The sequence below is a fragment of the Camellia sinensis genome, chromosome 8 (genome assembly GCF_055761805.1).
Source record: "Camellia sinensis isolate YWXY chromosome 8, ASM5576180v1, whole genome shotgun sequence".
In the NCBI taxonomy this organism is placed as follows: Eukaryota; Viridiplantae; Streptophyta; class Magnoliopsida; order Ericales; family Theaceae; genus Camellia; species Camellia sinensis.
The window spans coordinates 58,660,030-58,680,579 of record NC_138968.1 but is presented as its reverse complement, the minus strand read 5'-3'; the positions used below and the strand labels follow the sequence as shown (position 1 = coordinate 58,680,579).

Here is a 20,550-nt window from a genome sequence, read left to right as displayed (position 1 = left end):
TAAGCCTTGTTTAGAAACTAACATTTTAGTCAACTCACTTCACATGTTATAATGTACGTTTTCTATTTTTTTTATATTTTTTTAAAAATTATTAAAATAATCTGTTTTCAAACGAAACTATAATAGAGAGTGTGGATAGTAAATTTCCTAATAATAAATTCAACTAATCTATGAGGAAAAAATATTCATGAAACAAACCATAATTATATAACGAACTAAAGAGGGCTAAAATACTATATGATATAATTATTTTTTATATATATAAAATATATATACAGAACATTATACAATTAATGTAATATGACCCACACGTTTGTTCGGCGACACAATTGGGAAAATAAAATGATGGTCAAACAAAGCCTTAAATTCTGTCTCTCTGCAATGGCTATCTGCCGTCCCTTCCAGCGGCGAAAGACAGAGGAGAAGGAGGGCCAGCTTCAATATCAACATCAACATCACCATGGTCATGACCATTACCATCCGATGAACACAAGCTCGTCTTCTCAAAGTAGGGCGACGAAGGGTATGAATGCACGAAATCCTCAATCTCAACACCACCACCACCACCACCAGCACCATTGCTACTAGTGCCACCGCCGCCCTTCTTCCAATCATATTCATCGGGCGGTGTCAGCACCTCCGGCAGCGACACCTCCCCTTCTAGATACCTCACCACCTGCCTCATAGTGGGTCTCTTCGCCGGCAAATTGTTTGAACACATCAACCCAAGCTTGAGCACCACCACCACCTCACTCTCATCATACTCACCTCCCAATCTGGAGTCAACAACCTCAAGAAGATCCCCCTCCTTCCACCTATCCCAAACCCAATCCACCAAAACAAGCTCCTCTGGCAAAGCCTTAATCTCAATTGGTCTCCTTCCACACACAACTTCTAGCAACAAAGCTCCGAACGCGAACACATCGGAGCTCGTCGTAGGCTTACCCGTCCTCGTCAGCTCCGGCGCAAGGTACCCCAGTGTCCCCACCACTTTGGTTGTGCTTGGGTTCGACCCGTGCTTGCACAGCTTCGCTAGCCCAAAATCTCCGACCCTGGCATTCAATTCTGAATCTAGCAGTACATTCCCTGCTTTAATGTCTCTGTGAATCACTGTCTCTTCCCATCCTTCGTGCAAGTATAGCAACCCAGAGGCTACCCCTTTTATGATCTTCAACCTCTGCTCCCAACTCAAAATCGTTTTGGGTTCATCAAAAAGGTACTTATCTAAGCTTCCATTGGGCATGAAATCATAGACAAGCAACAGATCGCCTCCCCTTCGGCACCATCCCAGCAACTGGACCAAGTTCCGGTGTCGAAGCCGCCCAATACTAGCAATCTCCGACGAGAATTCACGCAATCCCTGTTTCGATTCGTGCGATATCCTCTTAACCGCGACTTGGATTTTTGAATCTGGCAGTGTCCCTTGATAAACTCGGCCAAATCCCCCAAACCCAAGTAGCGATCTGTCTCTGAACCCACTCGTCGCTTTCTTGAGCTCTCTGTAGGAGAATCGATGTGGGCCGATATTGACCTCCCAATCTTCAACTATGTCCGCGTTCTTGATCTTTATGATGAGATAAAACGCGATTCCAATTGCACATACAATGACAGCAGCAGTAGATACAGAAACCCCAGTGATGAAGGCCTTGTTGTTGTTCTTGTCCCAAATAGAAGGAAGTGAAGATAAATTGAGAGACTGAGCTTGTCCATTGATCTTGAAGCTCCACCCTTGTATGTAATGATAGCTTGCAAGCTGCCCTGTAGAAGCAGAGAAGCCCACGTACATGGCGTCGTAGTCGTAGTCTTCGAAAATCCGAGTGAGATTGATCGGATATGACAAAATTGGAGATTTGGGTTTTGTTGAAGAGAGTGAAAGCGTGACATTCACTTCTTTTCTGGTGGAGTCGTAGTCGATCCAAGCCTGAATTGTTTTCCCACTCATGAGATTTAATTCTTTTGGGGCAGAATTGCCTTGGACAAAGCAGCTAACATTAACAGACGCATTCGATGTTAAGCCATTGATGTCGATACCAACATGATTGTTACTGATGTCTTTGTAGTCGATGTCTTGTACGGTGTCGAATTCGACAGCAAACAAATGGTTAGAGAACTTGCCATTGTTGGTCTCATTGAAAAGACCCAAATACCGACCCGAAAGAGCTCCGTGAAAATCATTTGTGGGTGAGATGGTAAAAGCCAAACCATGGCCACCAGTGCCTGTGAATTTTGGAATGATAGCGAAAGCAAAGGCGGTAGAGAAAGAGAAAACAGTTCCTCTGGTTGTGGAGTTCTTGAACTTGATAGGAGTTGGGTAGAACGCGTGACCGATCAACCCGTTAGAGTCGTTGGTCAGCTTGAGGACGCCATTCTTCTCAATTTCTGCAGCATCGGTTAGGGTTAGGTTGTTCTTGTCAAGTGTCTTAAACCCTTGATAAACAAACTCATCCAACTGAGACAGAACTGGGTTTGTTGAGATAATAACGAAGAAGACCAAGAAATATTTTTGTTTTTTCGCCATTAGAGAGGTCAGAGCTCAGCTTGTTTCTGGATCAGAAGACGTTTAGATATGATCTTGTGATCCGAATAATTGTTGTGGTGGGCATGTTTACATGTTTGTTTGTCTGGTTGAAGTGGAAGGTAAGTGGAAAGAGAGAGAAAGAGAAAAAGTGAGAGAGAGAATGAGTGGTGATTTTCACATGCGAGTAAGAGTGGTGATTTTCACGTGCGAGTAAGTACGATGAGACTAGGACGCACATGGGTGCACGCTACATTCCGTCCATTGATTGGACGCTCAAATACCGACCATATGATTTGTAAGATATTTCTAATAGTGAAGTAGAATCATCATTAAATTTGAATATGATAAAAAAAATAATTTTTTTATTTGTAACGATTTAAGAATGGGTAAAATTTTTACCAAATTAAAAAACTGGATCAAGTTTCACCAAAATGCTGTATGTTTTCATTGGAGGTGGTCCCACCGGACAACCAATTTTCCCGACTAACGCCTCATTCCCACACTCTCTTCTTCCTTTCAATCCCCCCCTCTCTCTCTGTCTTTCTTTCTTCACTTTTAGAAACCTCCACCATGATTTTACTTAACTTCGATTCTGTTCCCCTGAAGGACTACGATAAGCTATGGAGTATCTTCATTGCCTCGGTTAAAGGTTTCACCATTGGAGCTGGTCTAATATGGACATATATAAAATTTTCTTCCAGGTTTAGGGAGCATCAACAATAAAATACGATGGGGTGGATGTTCAGATATTCTTGTAAAGAAGCTAATTTTTTCTGGTCAAACAAACAACACAGGTGAACATAAAAGAGCAAAAGAATCTAATATATGTTTATGTATTCAATTTCAAGCTTACAACTGTACTTAAAATCCACAACAATAACTCACCAAGAATCATGTTAACTCGAAAATGTAAAATGTTCTAAAATTTAAATACCAAAGACCAAACTCAGAGAACCATAACCCACAAACCAATGGAATAAAGAAGCTAAAATAAAGAACCATAACCCACAGACCAAACACAGGTGAACTTAATTTTTTCTTATAAAGGCGGCCTCTCTCTCTTTGCCGTTCACACTCACTTCAGACGCAGATGATTATCCACCTCCTTCATACTAACAATTGATAAGGAATCAAGAATACCAACTAGTTTGTTGATTACACCTTTTTTTTTTTTACAGTTGGACTCATTTGGAGGGAAAAAAAAAATTCAGCCTTTTCGGTCGACTGGCCGGTCGTCCAGTTGACGTCCCTACCTTTTGATGCAAGACCGTTGGAGTATCTTGTATCAGATTGAGGAAATCGCCTATTTTCTCCTCAGATTTGATGAAAAAAATAATTCACCATTGGAGATGTTCTAAGATGGTATGCAAGGAAAGGCTTGATTAGTGCATCCTGGTAGAGCTACAAATGAATCGAGTTGTTCATGAATAAATTTGAGCTCGGCTCATTAAGGCTCGTTCGAACTCAGTTCACTTACTAAATAAACGAGTTCGAGCTTAAATTTTAAGCTTGTATAATATACGAGCCGAGCTTGAGCTTAATAATGCTAGAATCGATTAGGCTCGCGAGCTTAAATAAATATATATATATATATTTTTATATTATATTATATAATATATATATATTATACATGTCAAAAAAATTTGAACTTTTTATTTTTTATTTATATAATATTTTATGTTATATATATACCTGGGTTTGTCCTCAGAAATTGTGATGCCAATGCCATTGCCAACAACTCTATTTTATAAGCAGTGAGCCTTTAACATGTTTCTTCCTTGAGTGATGTCGTTTGACAAGTAGTGTTTCAAACAATTTGGTGTCCCACATCGTATACACAATGTATTTCAAAGATAGAGAGATCTCTATTTAAGTGTAGTAGGTGCTAGCCTGGTGGGTTTCACTTGGCTAACGAGCCATAACGAGCCGAGCCCGAGTTAAATAAATTTTAGGCGAGCCGAGCTCGAGCTCACATAGTTGGGCTTGCTTCAAGCTCGAGCCGAGCTTGAACATAGTGAAACTCGGCTCAACTCGGCTCGGCTCGATTGCAGCCCCAATCCTGGGTGTTGATCTGGATGAATTATTAGGAAATGAAGAAGACGCTTCCCTCCAGTTGGAGGTTCGATTCTGGGGAAGTGGTTTTCTTAATGAGACATGTATATGAAAAAGAATAGGGTTTGAGACCCAAAAGGTTTTATCAAATTTGTTATTAAATATCTCACATAAATGTGGGATTAGTATGAACTCATATGTTATGGGCCTCACACTTCTAAGAAATATTAATAAAAAATTTGGTTCGTAATTTTTTATTTTATTTTGTGGTATAAAATATGTGTAGTATATATTTTTTTAGGAGGGTAGTGGTATTCTAATTTAAAAATCTTTTTTCAAACTCAATAATGTAACAGTTTATTAGAACATTTAATATATCTCTTTTATGTATTTTTCAATTATTAATCAATCATCTTTTTACACATTTCTTGTTCTTAAAAATAGGTCCAGAAGTGGACTTTTATATCATTTTTTATTTCAGAGACAAATGTTTTAAAATGAAAAGAATGGATTGACCTAATTTTTTTCATAAGTCGTTCATTTTATAGAACCCTGAGGGTATAAATCATCCAGAAGAAGAACAAAAAATAAAATAAAATAGATGAGACCGACAAGCGTAATATTTTTATTTTAATGCGTTTCTTTTAAAATATATATATATTTTAAAAAAAACACACATTTATCATCATTTTTGGAGGTAAGAATAATAAAATGAAAAACTTATGATTTTCAGGTTAATTTAATTTAATTTAATTTTTTTAATGGATAATACACAAATAGGACCCTACATATTGAACTTTTACTGATCATCAAAAATGGACTCGTGGCGATAGCCAAGTTTAGATTTGAATTTGAGAGAAGCCAAACCTAATTGAGAATGCATGATCACATGATTTAATTACATTTATCTTATATCTAATTATGTGGTTATCAATATCTAATGAATCATTTTCATACATAGATGATATACTTAACAAGAACAACAAGATTTATAATTTGAATTATTGAAATAGGTTTTATGTAGGTGATCAATTGTCTTGTACTAACATTAAAATTTTTCATTACGTCATTCATTAGAGTACCATGTGAACAATGCCACATGGGAATACTATGTAGAGTACCACTCCTTCTATTGACTTATAGCGATCCGGGCTTAGACCCGACCCATTTATTGCTTTCAAATTCAGGAAACCATATCAGTAGTGGTCGTCCTTCCTTTTTCTCTTGTTGGATTATGGCTTGAGGGTCAACACCATCCTTGGTGGTGTTGACACTGCCCTCTTTTCTTTGTTTTGTTCTGCTCCGAGGGTCGACACCAATCTTGGTGGTGTCGACACCACCTTGTTGTTGTGCCCTTGGTGTAGCTACTAAAATTTGGAGTCGACTCCAGTCTTGGTCGACACTTTCCCTGTTATTGGCCTCTGGGGTCGACACCAGTCTTGGTGGGGTCGACCCTTCCATCGCTGCTCTGTCTTGGGTTACATACTGAAATATAGGGTCAACACCTCCAATTCTTAGGATCGACCCTTGTAACACCCCGAAACAAATACAATAACCATCTATGACAACAAGTAAATAACAATATAAATCAGAGTATAAAATCCTTCTATTACATAGGATTCAAATGTACAAAAGGATGACACATGGGGATATACACTCATAAGTACTAACTCTAAATCTATAGCATGTGTCAACAATAACAACTATGTGAAATAGAAATTAAACAGATAATTGAAATGCCCTGAAGGCTACAGTTTTCCAAGACTATACTTGGTTACATCAAAATGGATTTAAGTCCAATACATATAAAACCCTAGGCTTGTACAAAATAATAACAAGTAAACAACAATGAAGCCTTCGCTTAAATCTTCCTAAGCTACTGCCTTAGCGGAGACATCTTACCAATACCTGGAAATGATTTTTCATATAGGGTGAGCCAAAGCCCAGTAGAAATAATCTAACACAATATATGAATCTCAATAAAGATATAAGGGTGGAATGCATATGCAATTCCTATGTCAAAACAATTTACATTTTTTTTTCAAAAATCATGCCATGCTCAGATTATATCTCAATTCTCAAATTATGCCTTTTACAATAGAAAACAAGGGGAAAATCTCAACCAATATAACATTTCACAGATATTTCGTTCGCGGGAAACCATCAAACAACATCCATGTAAACATAGTCTACACAAGAACTACTATTGCCATTTTATATATATTTCGTCCGCAGGAATCGACATCCATGTATATGCGCATTTTTCAGGACTTTCGCCCTGGACACACAAGCCAACTTAATTTGGTGATACACACCTCTTTCCAACATTCACTCATTTTTCTCAAATTCATATACATTTGCAATGTATTAAATGAGCAACAATGTTTAATGCACATGGATGATATATTAGTTTCAATTCACCTAATTCTCATGCAATTTCTACAACAATCTTAGCTATCCTCCACCGATAACCCAAAACAGATATTTCTAAACAGATATAAAATCTTCAATACAGATAAACCATTCAATATTTAAGACGTAAGCGATAATACATATCCAACTCCATCATCCATATTAATATCTATCCAATTTCACATTTCCATCATCAATTTCATTTATTTATACAAAATAAATATTTGGGACATTTAGGACAAAACCCATTTTCTTCCAAAATCCAACCTAAGGGTCAAAATCAGCAATTTGTTCACAACTCAACGTCATTTCCATTCTCACAACCATTTTCCATACAACCATTTGAAAACCCCTATTCTGATTTCAAACCAAAATCCTAGGCATGTTCAAAATCTTCCAAAATCACAATGTTGTTTATGAAAAACAAATAACTAAGTTAAAAAAACGTAAATAGTGTAGAAAATCCCTACCTCGAAGCTAGAAAGCGAGAGAAAAAGAGATGACACTTCAACAACATCGAAATCTAACTATATTCGGATGAAAACGAAGCTTTAGATGAGCTTTACATTTTTAACAAAGGGAGTAGGATGGAGAAATGGGTAGATCTTGGTGTATTTGTAGAGAGAGAGTAAGTTTTAGAGTGAGAGGGTCTCAACTTAGGGTTTTGAAATGTTTTAGAGAGAGAAAGAGATAAAAAGTGATGTAAAATGGCCTTTTTCACGAATTGATATATGCACAGCTCGCTCAAGCACAAGAGTTGTTGCTCGAGTGACTAGACATAATAAATTGTTCCGCTTGAGCGCAAGAAGCTTTGCTCGGGCGCATAATACACACTCCCAGATGTTTTATAGACAGAAAATCGTCGATCGAGCGTAAGAAGTTTCATTCGAGCGAAGAACACTACCTCCCCAGTATGTCTGCAGGCTTGCAAACTTATTAGGAGCTCACAAAGATTGCTCGAGCACAAAAATCTTCGCTTGGGCAAAGAGGCCAAATTCTAGACAACAATAGTTTGAACAAACTAGCAAACAACCTATTCCAAACACAACGAAGACACTCCAACATTCAAGCTCAATGAGAAATAAGGACAAACACTGTACGACTATCTAAACAAGACAAAAGAAACCTGGATTCATGTATCACTTGTACCCTTTTAAAACATTTGGGAAGTGTATTTGAATCCTTTATTTTTTATTTTGAAAATCTTTGGTGTTATTGTATGTTGGTTTTGGAGGAGTATAATCTGATTTAAACTTGTTGGTGTAGACATCCCATTTTTGACCGTCCTCAAGACTTGGACGTCACCGCTTGAACACTCGGTGATCATCCATGTTTGTGTTCGTCTTGAGTTCCCGAAGGTCTCGGCTATGCGCCTTGCCTCAGGATCTCTCAACTCGACTGTTTTGTGCTTGGTTTTGCACCAAACACTTGTGCTTTGCCTTGGAGGGGCAGGGAATGGCTTGTGAGCTATCCTGTAATAACCCGACCCTCATACATGTTCTTTGTTATATTTTTGGGTCCTATTTTGGTGATTTTGAATGCTTACTGTGGAATCCTATGGGAAATTTAAGTTAAGTAAGTAAACCATATGATTAAAGATGTCTATCTGTTCAATAAGAAAAGTATCTGTTGTATGAGAATGTTTAGATCAGAAATTGGAAGCCTTAGAGACTTAATTATCTGGAATTGATTTCACATATATGATCAGCACGATTTTTAAGTAATATTAAGCATGTTTATGAAATTTTAATTTGGGGATGCTTAAACGATTCATTTTTGTCCCTATTCAAGTTTTCTATGTATATGTATATATATTTATAAGAGTCTTGTGACTCATAAGACTTGAGAATCACATTTCTTCTAAGGGAAGGTGAGGAGGGAGAGAAATTGAAGGGTAGAGGAAGGAGATCATCAAAGGTTGGGAATTTGTGGAAGGTTAAGCCCAAGGTATGTTTAAGATTATCTCAATTGACTCCCATACTTCTTTTGTTTAGGATGTGTGTGAAATACCCTCTTGATCATGTCACTTGGGGGTTGGAATTGATTTAATTAAAATTGAATATGGAGAAGTTATGTTTTCTCTTATGTTTTCTCTTCTTACTTTGAACTTAAGTGTAGAACATGATTTTGTATCTCCATGTTATGTCATGTGCATGAGAAGCTAAGAACCTCAAGATATGGAAGTGTGCTTATGAGTTCCAACTTTTGGTCCATTGAATTGAGTTGTATGCATGGATTTAATTCAAGCTAGAGAATGTTGTATATTGTACCTTGAATTTCATGCTTTTTGAACCATGATTTAGTAATGAAAAGATCTATTTTAGAGTCTTGAATGCACTCCTAAAAGAATGGAATTTTTTAGCAAATTTCGGACTTGAAGTGCAGAATCGCCGCACGTGCGGGAGTCATGGCCGCACGTGCGGGAAGTGCCGCCGCACGTGCGGGGGTTGTGGCCGCACGTGCGGGGGAAGGGCAAATTTTGGGGCTTTTGTTCTGCTAAAAAGGCACGTGCGGGACCTCAGGGCCGCACGTGCGGGGCCAACTGCCGCACGTGCGGGGCTCACAGCCGCACGTGCGGCTCATGCTGAAAAATATGGTTTGCTCCGTTTTGCGTGTAGAACCCTCTAATATTGTCGGAATATGTATTTGATGTCTTTTAATATGTATAAATTCCTTCGAAGTAAAACGAAACAGAAAGTGATTCAATATGAAAAGGAAACTAAAGTGTGTAAGGTTGAATGTGTGCAGGGCACACTCCGGGAAGAACAAGCACGTCGTCGCAACACTGTGAGTAGTAGTATCATTATCTTCCTTACACATGAATAATGATTTTCATTAGCATTTCGTTTTCGCGACTATGTTAATGTTTCAAGTATACAACTAAGATTAATGTTTCAAGTGTGTAAGTAGGTATGTTAATGCTCAAGTATGTTCCAAGTATGTAATGAATGAAATAAGAAAGATAAAACACCTATGTTCTATAAGACTATGGCCATTCAAGATAAGTTATCGAGATATGGAACAAAGTGCTACACGGAACTAAGTGCTACGACGTGAGCCACCTCTAGAATCCGTGTGAGACACCTCTTGAGTCCGTATAAGTATGGTTTCAAGGGCTTTATGCCACACTCTCAAGGGCTTCAATGCCAAAAAGTTACAAGGGCCTTGTGCCACATGTTTCAAGGGCCTTAGTGCCATATGTTACAAGGGCTTTGTGCCACCATGTTTAAGGGCCTTGTGCCACTATGTTCAAGGGCATCATGCCAACATGTTAAGGGCTTCATGTTAAGGGCTTCAAGCTGTTATGAATTAAGAATATGATATATCAAGTTTTATGTTCAAGTATGGGCCTAAGGCCGTTATAAGATGCATACAGAATCAGGCTACCTTTGTAATCTCTGGATTCACACATATGATGATATATGTCATGTTTCAAGTTGAGCATTGCTTCATTATGTATTACTATTCACTGAGCCCGGCTCACTCTCTGTTGTGTCTGTTTCTGTAGGCAACCAACCAGGTGGTCAATCCTAACCTATGATGCCCGGTTCCTTTTGACAACTTTCGTGTATCCAAGCACTCATAAGGCCACCCATTTTGTGAAGTCTACTAAGATAATTGGCTTATTTCTTGGCTACCCTTCCAAAGTTGATTGTGTATAACTCCAATAGTTTTTGTTACATGCCCGACTATAGGGCTGGGTCTGTATATGTATATGTATATATATGTACTGCCAAGAATATTTTTGGATTCTATCAATCTCTTATGGTGCATGTAATGTATAAGATCCTGGCATGTTAGAAATAGCTCAATGGAATTTGTTTGGTTTTATATTCTTGTATGTTTGTGCTTCCGTCAAGGCCCCATATACTTTATGTATACCAGGTTATATGTCTGTTTGAGAATGGGTCATGCCCGAACTTTTAGGGGCGAGTTTAGGGGCGTGACAAGTGGTATCAGAGCCAGGTTGCTATCTCACACACGGGTGCATTGAGCTTTAGGGTGTCTAGAAAAGCTTTAGGCATCTTGCATGACATTCTGAAAGTATATGCAAAAGCGATGGCAACGTTAAGTCTACTCTGATAATGCTAACACTTTTGAAATATGTCCATTCTGTATAAATGATTATTGTGTAGGCAATGGTGAGGACAAGGACAGAAGAAACGGAAGATGCTACTTCCCCACGACTGGATAGAATGGAGAGAATGATTATGGAAATGGCGGAGACCCTACGGCAACAACAGCAACAGCCCCAACAACCACCCCCACCACCGGTACCCCCACCGGCAGTACAAGATTTCCGTGCTGAAGACCGGACTATCACCCTTACTAAGGAGTTTAAAAAGATGAAACCGCCATCCTTTAAAGGAGGAATAGAACCAATGAAAGCTGAAGCATGGGTGTTGGGAATAGAGAAGCTATTTGAAGTCTTTCCCTGCACAGAAGTTCAGAAGGTGCAATTGGCTGCCTTTACTCTTGAGGATGAGGCACGCAGATGGTGGATGCTTACAAGAACTGTACATCAAGGGTTGACATGGGACAGATTCTTAGAATTGTTTTATGACAAGTACTTCCCTCAAAGCATGCGGGATAAGAAGGTGACAGAATTCGAAACTCTCAGACAAGGGAACAAAACCGTCGCCGAATATGAAGCTCAATTTGCAGAATTAGCTCGGTTCGCACCTCATATGGTGGACACGGATTATAAGAAGGCGCGCAAATTTGAAGGGGGATTACGGAGCGCTATTCTGGATAGGGTCAACATGTTGAAGTTACCTACTTACGTTGATGTGTTGGAGAGAGCCGTTATAGCGGAAAGGAATCTCGCTACGCAGAGTCGAATCTCGGAATGGAAAGGGAAGAGACAAAATACTCAATGGTCGAAGGGATCACCTACTCCACCAAACAAGAAGCAGACCTTAGGGAGTTCAACTACTTCTACCCCTAGTCAGGATACAATGCCGACTTGTCCGGAATGTGGGAAGAAGCATCGAGGGACGTGTTATCGGAAGTCTGGAGCCTGTTTTCAGTGTGGTAAGACGGGTCATTTGATCAAGGATTGCCCTCAAAGGAATCAACCAAGTAATAATAGAACCACTACGAGTTCAGCGGGGTCTGCACCAACTTCCAACACCAAGACAACTGTTAAACCTACTAATAATAAAGATACTGCGAGACAAGGCAGGGTGTTCGCATTGGTCCCGGGAGATGTGCAAAACGCGGCAACGGTGGTGTCAGGTACATTTATCGTTCACGGTCATTTTGCTCACGTATTATTTGATTCTGGCTCCACCCATTCTTTTGTGTCGAAACTATTTGCTCCTAATTTAGATAAAACTGAAGAAGAACTATCTTATATGTTGTGTGTGTCTTCACCTTTGGGAGGTCCTATGATTTGTACCTCTATATATACTGCTTGTGAACTCCAACTTGGGGATCTCCGGGTATATGCCAATCTGTTGCCTCTCGATATGGCCTATTTTGATATTATTCTGGGAATGGACTGGTTAGGTGAATATGGTGCAACTATAGATTGTTTGACTAAACAAATCAGTTTCCACCCTCCGGGACAATCAGAGTCTACCATTCAGGGACACGGAGTGACTTCTCCACCTTATTTAATTTCCGCAGCAAGGGCTTGCAAATTAATTCAGAAAGGGTGTCAGGGGTATTTATGCAGTGTTCTAGAGGGGCAAGCGGAGAATGGGAATACCGATACGATTCCAGTTGTCTGTGAATTTCCGGATGATTTTCCAGAAGAATTACCAGGACAGTTAATAGACCGTGAAATTGAGTTTACAATTGAAGTAGCACCGGGAACTCAACCCATTTCTAAGACTCCGTATAGAATGTCGCCAGTTGAGATGAAAGAATTGAAAATGCAGTTGCAAGATTTACTGGACAAAGGATTTATCCGCCCGAGTGTATCTCCGTGGGGTGCGCCCGTTTTGTTCGTGAAGAAGAAGGATGGAACACTCCGGCTTTGTATCGATTACAGAGAACTCAACAAAGTTACCATCAAGAATAAGTATCCGTTACCAAGAATCGATGACCTGTTTGATCAGCTTCAAGGGGCACAGGTCTTTTCTAAGATTGATCTACGGTCTGGATACCATCAATTGAAAGTCAAGGCTGATGATGTTGAGAAGACAGCCTTCCGAACCCGGTACGGTCACTATGAATTTTTGGTTATGCCCTTTGGAGTTACTAACGCCCCAGCAGCCTTTATGGATTTGATGAACCGCGTCTTCAAGTCTTATTTGGATGAATTTGTGGTAGTCTTTATTGATGATATCCTTATTTATTCAAAGAATGTGGAAGCTCATGAAACCCATCTTCGCTTAATTCTTCAAACCCTTCGGGAAAGGAAATTGTATGCAAAGTTTAAGAAATGTGAATTTTGGCTATTTGAGGTGGCATTCCTGGGGCATATTATCACAAAGGAAGGAGTTTCTGTTGATCCACACAAAATTGAGGCGATTGTGAAATGGCCGACTCCTACCAATGTGGCCGAAGTGCGTAGCTTCATGGGATTAGCTGGCTATTATAGGAGATTTGTTCAAGATTTTTCTAAAATTGCTGGACCACTTACACAATTGACTCGAAAGGGAGTTGCATTTGAATGGTCAAAAGAGCGGGAATCTGCTTTTCAGGAATTAAAGATGAAATTAACTACAGCTCCAGTTCTAGCCTTACCATCTGGTATCGAAGGGTTTGTGATCTACAGTGATGCATCTCATAAGGGATTAGGGTGTGTGCTTATGCAAGGTGGAAGAGTCATAGCCTATGCTTCACGACAACTTAAACCCCATGAAAAGAATTACCCCACGCATGACCTCGAGCTCGCGGCAGTGGTTTTCGCTCTAAAGATATGGCGGCACTATTTGTATGGTACTACCTGCGAAGTTTACACCGACCACAAAAGCCTTAAGTACCTTTTTACCCAGAAGGAATTGAACATGCGGCAGCGTCGGTGGTTAGAGTTAATTAAAGACTATGATTTACAGATCCATTATCATCCTGGTAAGGCCAACACGGTTGCAGATGCTCTTAGTCGAAAAAATATGGGAGATATGGCCAACCTGTTTACGGAGCAAAAGGAATTGGTAAATGAATTGGGTAAAATGAGGGTGGAATTCAAGATACCTGGGCAAGAAACAGTACAGGCAGCAGTAATGGCTCAACCGACTTTGCTTGAAGATATCAAGTCACATCAGATGGAGGATGACGTTCTAAAGAAGGTATGTGATGAGTTGGAGACTAAGCCACAATCGGGGTTCAATTTAGTCGACTCGATACTCAAATTTCAAAATCGGATATGTGTTCCCAATGTGTTGGAACTCAAACGGAAATTGATGGAAGAGGCACACACCTCAAGGTTTTCTATGCACCCGGGGAGTACTAAAATGTACCGGGATTTGAAGCAAAATTTTTGGTGGCCAAGCATGAAAAAGGAGATTGCAGAATTCGTTTCTAAATGTTTGCAATGTCAGCAAGTAAAAGCGGAGCATCAGAGGCCAGCAGGATTACTACAGCCCCTCCCAATCCCAGAATGGAAATGGGAACATTTAACCATGGATTTCGTTGTAGGATTACCGCGGACACCGCGGGGTATGAATTCGATATGGGTCATTGTCGACCGATTAACTAAGTCTGCCCACTTTCTGCCAGTGAAGACTCAATACAATGCAGATAAACTGGCGGTTATCTATGTGAATGAAATTGTAAGGCTGCATGGTGTACCGGTCTCCATTGTATCGGATAGGGATCCGAAGTTCGTTTCCAGATTCTGGCAAAGTTTACAAGAAGCCATGGGTACAGAATTGAAGTTCAGCACAGCTTTCCATCCTCAAACTGACGGTCAATCCGAGAGAACGATACAAACTCTGGAAGACATGCTCCGGATGTGTGTGCTAGAGTTTCAAGAAAGTTGGGAAACCCATTTACCACTGGTAGAGTTCGCATATAACAATAGTTACCACTCAAGTATTGCAATGGCACCCTATGAAGCTTTGTATGGAAGACCGTGTCGTTCTCCCGTATGTTGGGCTGAAGTTGGAGACAAGTCTTTGTTAGGGCCTGAAATTGTTCAGCTGACAACTGAAAAAGTTAAAATTATTCGGGACAGATTAAAAACGGCCCAAAGTCGACAAAAAAGTTATGCGGATAATCGACGGAGAGATTTGGAATTCGAGGTGGGCAATCAAGTCTTTGTAAAAGTTACTCCAATAAAAGGTCATCCACGATTCGGGAAAAGGGGGAAGTTAACGCCCCGCTACGTTGGTCCCTATCAAATTTTGGAAAGGGTAGGTCTGGTAGCTTATCGGGTTGCCCTTCCGCCACATATGAGTCAAGTGCATAATGTGTTTCATGTCTCTATGCTTCAGGGGTATCTGGCAGATCCGTCTCATGTTATTGATTATCACCAGATTGCACTAGATGATAAGCTAACTTATGAGGAAAAACCAATCCGCATTTTGGATCGGCAAGTAAAACAATTACGAAACCGAGAAATTCCAATGATAAAAGTGGAATGGCAAGAACATTACGGAACCGACGCAACTTGGGAGAAAGAAGAGGAGATGCAACATCAGTATCCACATTTGTTTTTACCCTGAGGTAAACCAAGTTTGGAGGACCAAACTTATTTAAGGGGGGGAGAGTGTAATAACCCGACCCTCATACATGTTCTTTGTTATATTTTTGGGTCCTATTTTGGTGATTTTGAATGCTTACTGTGGAATCCTATGGGAAATTTAAGTTAAGTAAGTAAACCATATGATTAAAGATGTCTATCTGTTCAATAAGAAAAGTATCTGTTGTATGAGAATGTTTAGATCAGAAATTGGAAGCCTTAGAGACTTAATTATCTGGAATTGATTTCACATATATGATCAGCACAATTTTTAAGTAATATTAAGCATGTTTATGAAATTTTAATTTGGGGATGCTTAAACGATTCATTTTTGTCCCTATTCAAGTTTTCTATGTATATGCATATATATTTATAAGAGTCTTGTGACTCATAAGACTTGAGAATCACATTTCTTCTAAGGGAAGGTGAGGAGGGAGAGAAATTGAAGGGTAGAGGAAGGAGATCATCAAAGGTTGGGAATTTGTGGAAGGTTAAGCACAAGGTATGTTTAAGATTATCTCAATTGACTCCCATACTTCTTTTGTTTAGGATGTGTGTGAAATACCCTCTTGATCATGTCACTTGGGGGTTGGAATTGATTTAATTAAAATTGAATATGGAGAAGTTATGTTTTCTCTTATGTTTTCTCTTCTTACTTTGAACTTAAGTGTAGAACATGATTTTGTATCTCCATGTTATGTCATGTGCATGAGAAGCTAAGAACCTCAAGATATGGAAGTGTGCTTATGAGTTCCAACTTTTGGTCCATTGAATTGAGTTGTATGCATGGATTTAATTCAAGCTAGAGAATGTTGTATATTGTACCTTGAATTTCATGCTTTTTGAACCATGATTTAGTAATGAAAAGATCTATTTTAGAGTCTTGAATGCACTCCTAAAAGAATGGAATTTTTTAGCAAATTTCGGACTTGAAGTGCAGAATCGCCGCACGTGCGGGAGTCATGGCCGCACGTGCGGGAAGTGCCGCCGCACGTGCGGGGGTTGTGGCCGCACGTGCGGGAGAAGGGCAAATTTTGGGGCTTTTGTTCTGCTAAAAAGGCACGTGCGGGACCTCAGGGCCGCACGTGCGGGGCCAACTGCCGCACGTGCGGGGCTCACAGCCGCACGTGCGGCTCATGCTGAAAAATATGGTTTGCTCCGTTTTGCGTGTAGAACCCTCTAATATTGTCGGAATATGTATTTGATGTCTTTTAATATGTATAAATTCCTTCGAAGTAAAATGAAACAGAAAGTGATTCAATATGAAAAGGAAACTAAAGTGTGTAAGGTTGAATGTGTGCAGGGCACACTCCGGGAAGAACAAGCACGTCGTCGCAACACTGTGAGTAGTAGTATCATTATCTTCCTTACACATGAATAATGATTTTCATTAGCATTTCGTTTTCGCGACTATGTTAATGTTTCAAGTATACAACTAAGATTAATGTTTCAAGTGTGTAAGTAGGTATGTTAATGCTCAAGTATGTTCCAAGTATGTAATGAATGAAATAAGAAAGATAAAACACCTATGTTCTATAAGACTATGGCCATTCAAGATAAGTTATCGAGATATGGAACAAAGTGCTACACGGAACTAAGTGCTACGACGTGAGCCACCTCTAGAATCCGTGTGAGACACCTCTTGAGTCCGTATAAGTATGGTGTCAAGGGCTTTATGCCACACTCTCAAGGGTTTCAATGCCAACAAGTTACAAGGGCCTTGTGCCACATGTTTCAAGGGCCTTAGTGCCATATGTTACAAGGGCTTTGTGCCACCATGTTTAAGGGCCTTGTGCCACTATGTTCAAGGGCATCATGCCAACATGTTAAGGGCTTCATGTTAAGGGCTTCAAGCTGTTATGAATTAAGAATATGATATATCAAGTTTTATGTTCAAGTATGGGCCTAAGGCCATTATAAGATGCATACAGAATCAGGCTACCTTTGTAATCTCTGCATTCACACATATGATGATATATGTCATGTTTCAAGTTGAGCATTGCTTCATTATGTATTACTATTCACTGAGCCCGGCTCACTCTCTGTTGTGTCTGTTTCTGTAGGCAACCAACCAGGTGGTCAATCCTAACCTATGATGCCCGGTTCCTTTTGACAACTTTCGTGTATCCAAGCACTCATAAGGCCACCCATTTTGTGAAGTCTACTAAGATAATTGGCTTATTTCTTGGCTACCCTTCCAAAGTTGATTGTGTATAACTCCAATAGTTTTTGTTACATGCCCGACTATAGGGCTGGGTCTGTATATGTATATGTATATATATGTACTGCCAAGAATATTTTTGGATTCTATCAATCTCTTATGGTGCATGTAATGTATGAGATCTGGCATGTTAGAAATAGCTCAATGGAATTTGTTTGGTTTTATATTCTTGTATGTTTGTGCTTCCGTCAAGGCCCCATATACTTTATGTATACCAGGTTATATGTCTGTTTGAGAATGGGTCATGCCCGAACTTTTAGGGGCGAGTTTAGCAGAACAGTCAAAGCAAAGGCAGCTTGTGCATGGCAGTGACTTCCGAGCAGAATTGAGCACGCATCGCATTGGACCCTTTTCCCGGGGCTGTTTATTGCTTAAATTAGATTAATTAATTTGCTTAACTAATTAGGTGGTCTGTAATATTTAATTAGCTTGTAGGTTAATTAAATTGTATTATTCTTTCAGTCCCCCCGAGCGAGGGCATATTTGTAATAAGTGCGGGTGCATGTGTGCATGTCTTCCAACCCCCACTTCTTTCTCCCTTTTACTTACCTGCTTTTGATGGCTAGTATTAGGGCATATTTAAATTAGCTTACCTTATGTTATGCATGCGTGCATTCATACGTTTGTCCTACATGCACTGGGCTCGGTACATCATACTAACTGCATAAGTATTTGAAATCTAACTTGAATACATGCTACTTGTGCATTTTCACATGTCATTTATAGACTAGCTGAGCCTACTCTAGTGACATTCTGTATGCGTTGCATTAGGCATTTAAACATGGACTTGGATCACGCATGATTGCTAACATGTTCTTGTTTTGGCACGGAGTACTAGGTGAGCACTTTATGCTTTAGCATCTCACATGAGTGTGAACGTTAACATGATAGCATGATTACCATGAGGCTAGATGCTTATTTGATGAACTGCTTGAATGCCTGTGGGTGAAGGTTGGATTGTTTGAGTTGGGATAACTCATTGAAATCCGTATTTTAGCCTACTTGTGAGTAGCAAATTCCAAAGCATTTTTCAAACAAACGGATATGCAATGTTTTGTTCCAAATTAGGCGATCTAGTCTATACTTGTTCGCTGTGCGCATAACATAGTAATTCTAGGCTAATAACCGAAATAAGAACACATAACGCTTTCAAAAACAGATATCACGGTTAGTAGAGGCCGATCTTCGGATCGGGCGAGAGGGGGTGCTCATAGCTGACATTCCCCAATCATACCCAAGCTCCCGAGCCAAGGCAACTTTGGTGATGACGGACACGTGGCCTTTGGTACCGAGTCAGGGTTTCCTAAATTCCCCCATAAAAAATATTTAGGTGGCGACTCTGTATCTGGCAAAGCAGTCCATGTTTGGCACTTCTTTTCAAAAATCTGTTTCTCAAAACGATTTGCCGGATTTGGACTCTTTGGTTCAGATTAAGAACCGTGACAATTCGAGAGTTCGAACTGTAGTGAACCCAAAACGAACAGAACGGGGGGACTCGTCCTCCCGGGGCGTTCGGGGACGTCTACAGTTTCTGGCGACTCTGCTGGAATTTAGAGAGCTTGACTCGAACTCGTGATATCCTGTTTTGATTTCATTTATGTGTCTCTTTGCATTGCATGTGCATTGGTGCGCCTAGGACACCGTGTTTGCCATCTGCCATTCCTGAATGGTTTGCCGGAGGCTCGACTTTGCCAAAGCATGCCATAAGGCTGACCGGTTGTAGGCTTTGACAGTATGGGAACACAAACCCCGATTTTACCGGGGCACCCTTTTCGACCATTCGACCTAGTGCATATTCGGAAACCATAGTGACCATTCCAAGCTAGGACAGGTTGCTTACCTGATTATAGGTTGTTTGAAACCGCTGCGTGCGTAGTGAAACCCTAGCTCCTGACAAAATAGGACAGGGAAACCCTACCCCAACATAGGGGTGTTTTGGCTCTTACTTGCTTGCTATGTGCTGTCAGAGTGTGTCTCTACAGGTTGTGTGTATCAGTTTGCAAGTCTGAGTATCAGGCCTGTGGGCATCAGTATTTTGGGGCAATCAGTTTTACCTGAGGGTATTGGTTTACAGGCAGAATTTGGGACAGAATTCAGTAAAGATTCAAATCTGTTTTGACGAAATCAGGCTGAGATGCTGTCTGTTTTCTCTTTTGCTAGGTAGTCTGGGAACCATAGCTTTAGAAGACCTCGATATCCCCCAGATACATTGGACTAGTGTTGATAGACTTTGTTAGGTCAGAAATTCAGTTCAAGGGCAACCAGTGTTCTTTCGCTGAGGCAAGGCAAAGAAAGGCCAGTCAGGGCTCACCGATCCATCTGATCTGTCAGTCGCCAGTCACATCACCTTTGTCCAGACTCAGCAGACCATGATGGCACAGGGTTCAGAAGAATTTGTGGCCGTGATAGCAGCGTTAAATCAGGGAACTGCCATGCAGGCTGAGACCAGTATTGAAATGCAACGTCCATCTGGGGCATCTGCCTCACATCCAGCTTTGGGACCCCAGCCAAACTTTGGCCCACTTCCGCCAGTTAAAGATTTGCAGTGTCTGAATCCTCGAGAAAGGTTGACTCAAGCTCAGGTGCTCAGACCCCTGGGGCAGCCTAATGAGAGGCTTTATTCCCTTGATGTTAATGAGCTCAATCCGACTACAGTGAAGATTACGAACCTTGAGAAGCAATTCAAAAAGGCACAGGGCCTTAACTCCATTC

General features: G+C 40.2%; 2 protein-coding genes across 2 annotated transcripts; one reads left to right on the top strand and one right to left on the bottom strand.

Annotated features, from left to right (window-relative positions):
• Nucleotides 1–226: 226 nt before the first annotated feature.
• On the bottom strand, nucleotides 227–3,493 carry LOC114318169 (L-type lectin-domain containing receptor kinase S.4). Its single transcript, XM_028265036.2, has one exon. The coding sequence runs from the start codon at nucleotides 2,516–2,518 to the stop codon at nucleotides 386–388; it is 2,133 nt and encodes a 710-aa protein (XP_028120837.2). The 5' UTR covers nucleotides 2,519–3,493; the 3' UTR covers nucleotides 227–385.
• Nucleotides 3,494–11,364: 7,871 nt separating this feature from the next.
• On the top strand, nucleotides 11,365–13,327 carry LOC145797780 (uncharacterized). Its single transcript, XM_082885200.1, has 2 exons — nucleotides 11,365–12,755; nucleotides 13,294–13,327. The coding sequence occupies exons 1-2, from the start codon at nucleotides 11,365–11,367 to the stop codon at nucleotides 13,325–13,327; spliced, it is 1,425 nt and encodes a 474-aa protein (XP_082741326.1).
• Nucleotides 13,328–20,550: the final 7,223 nt, after the last annotated feature.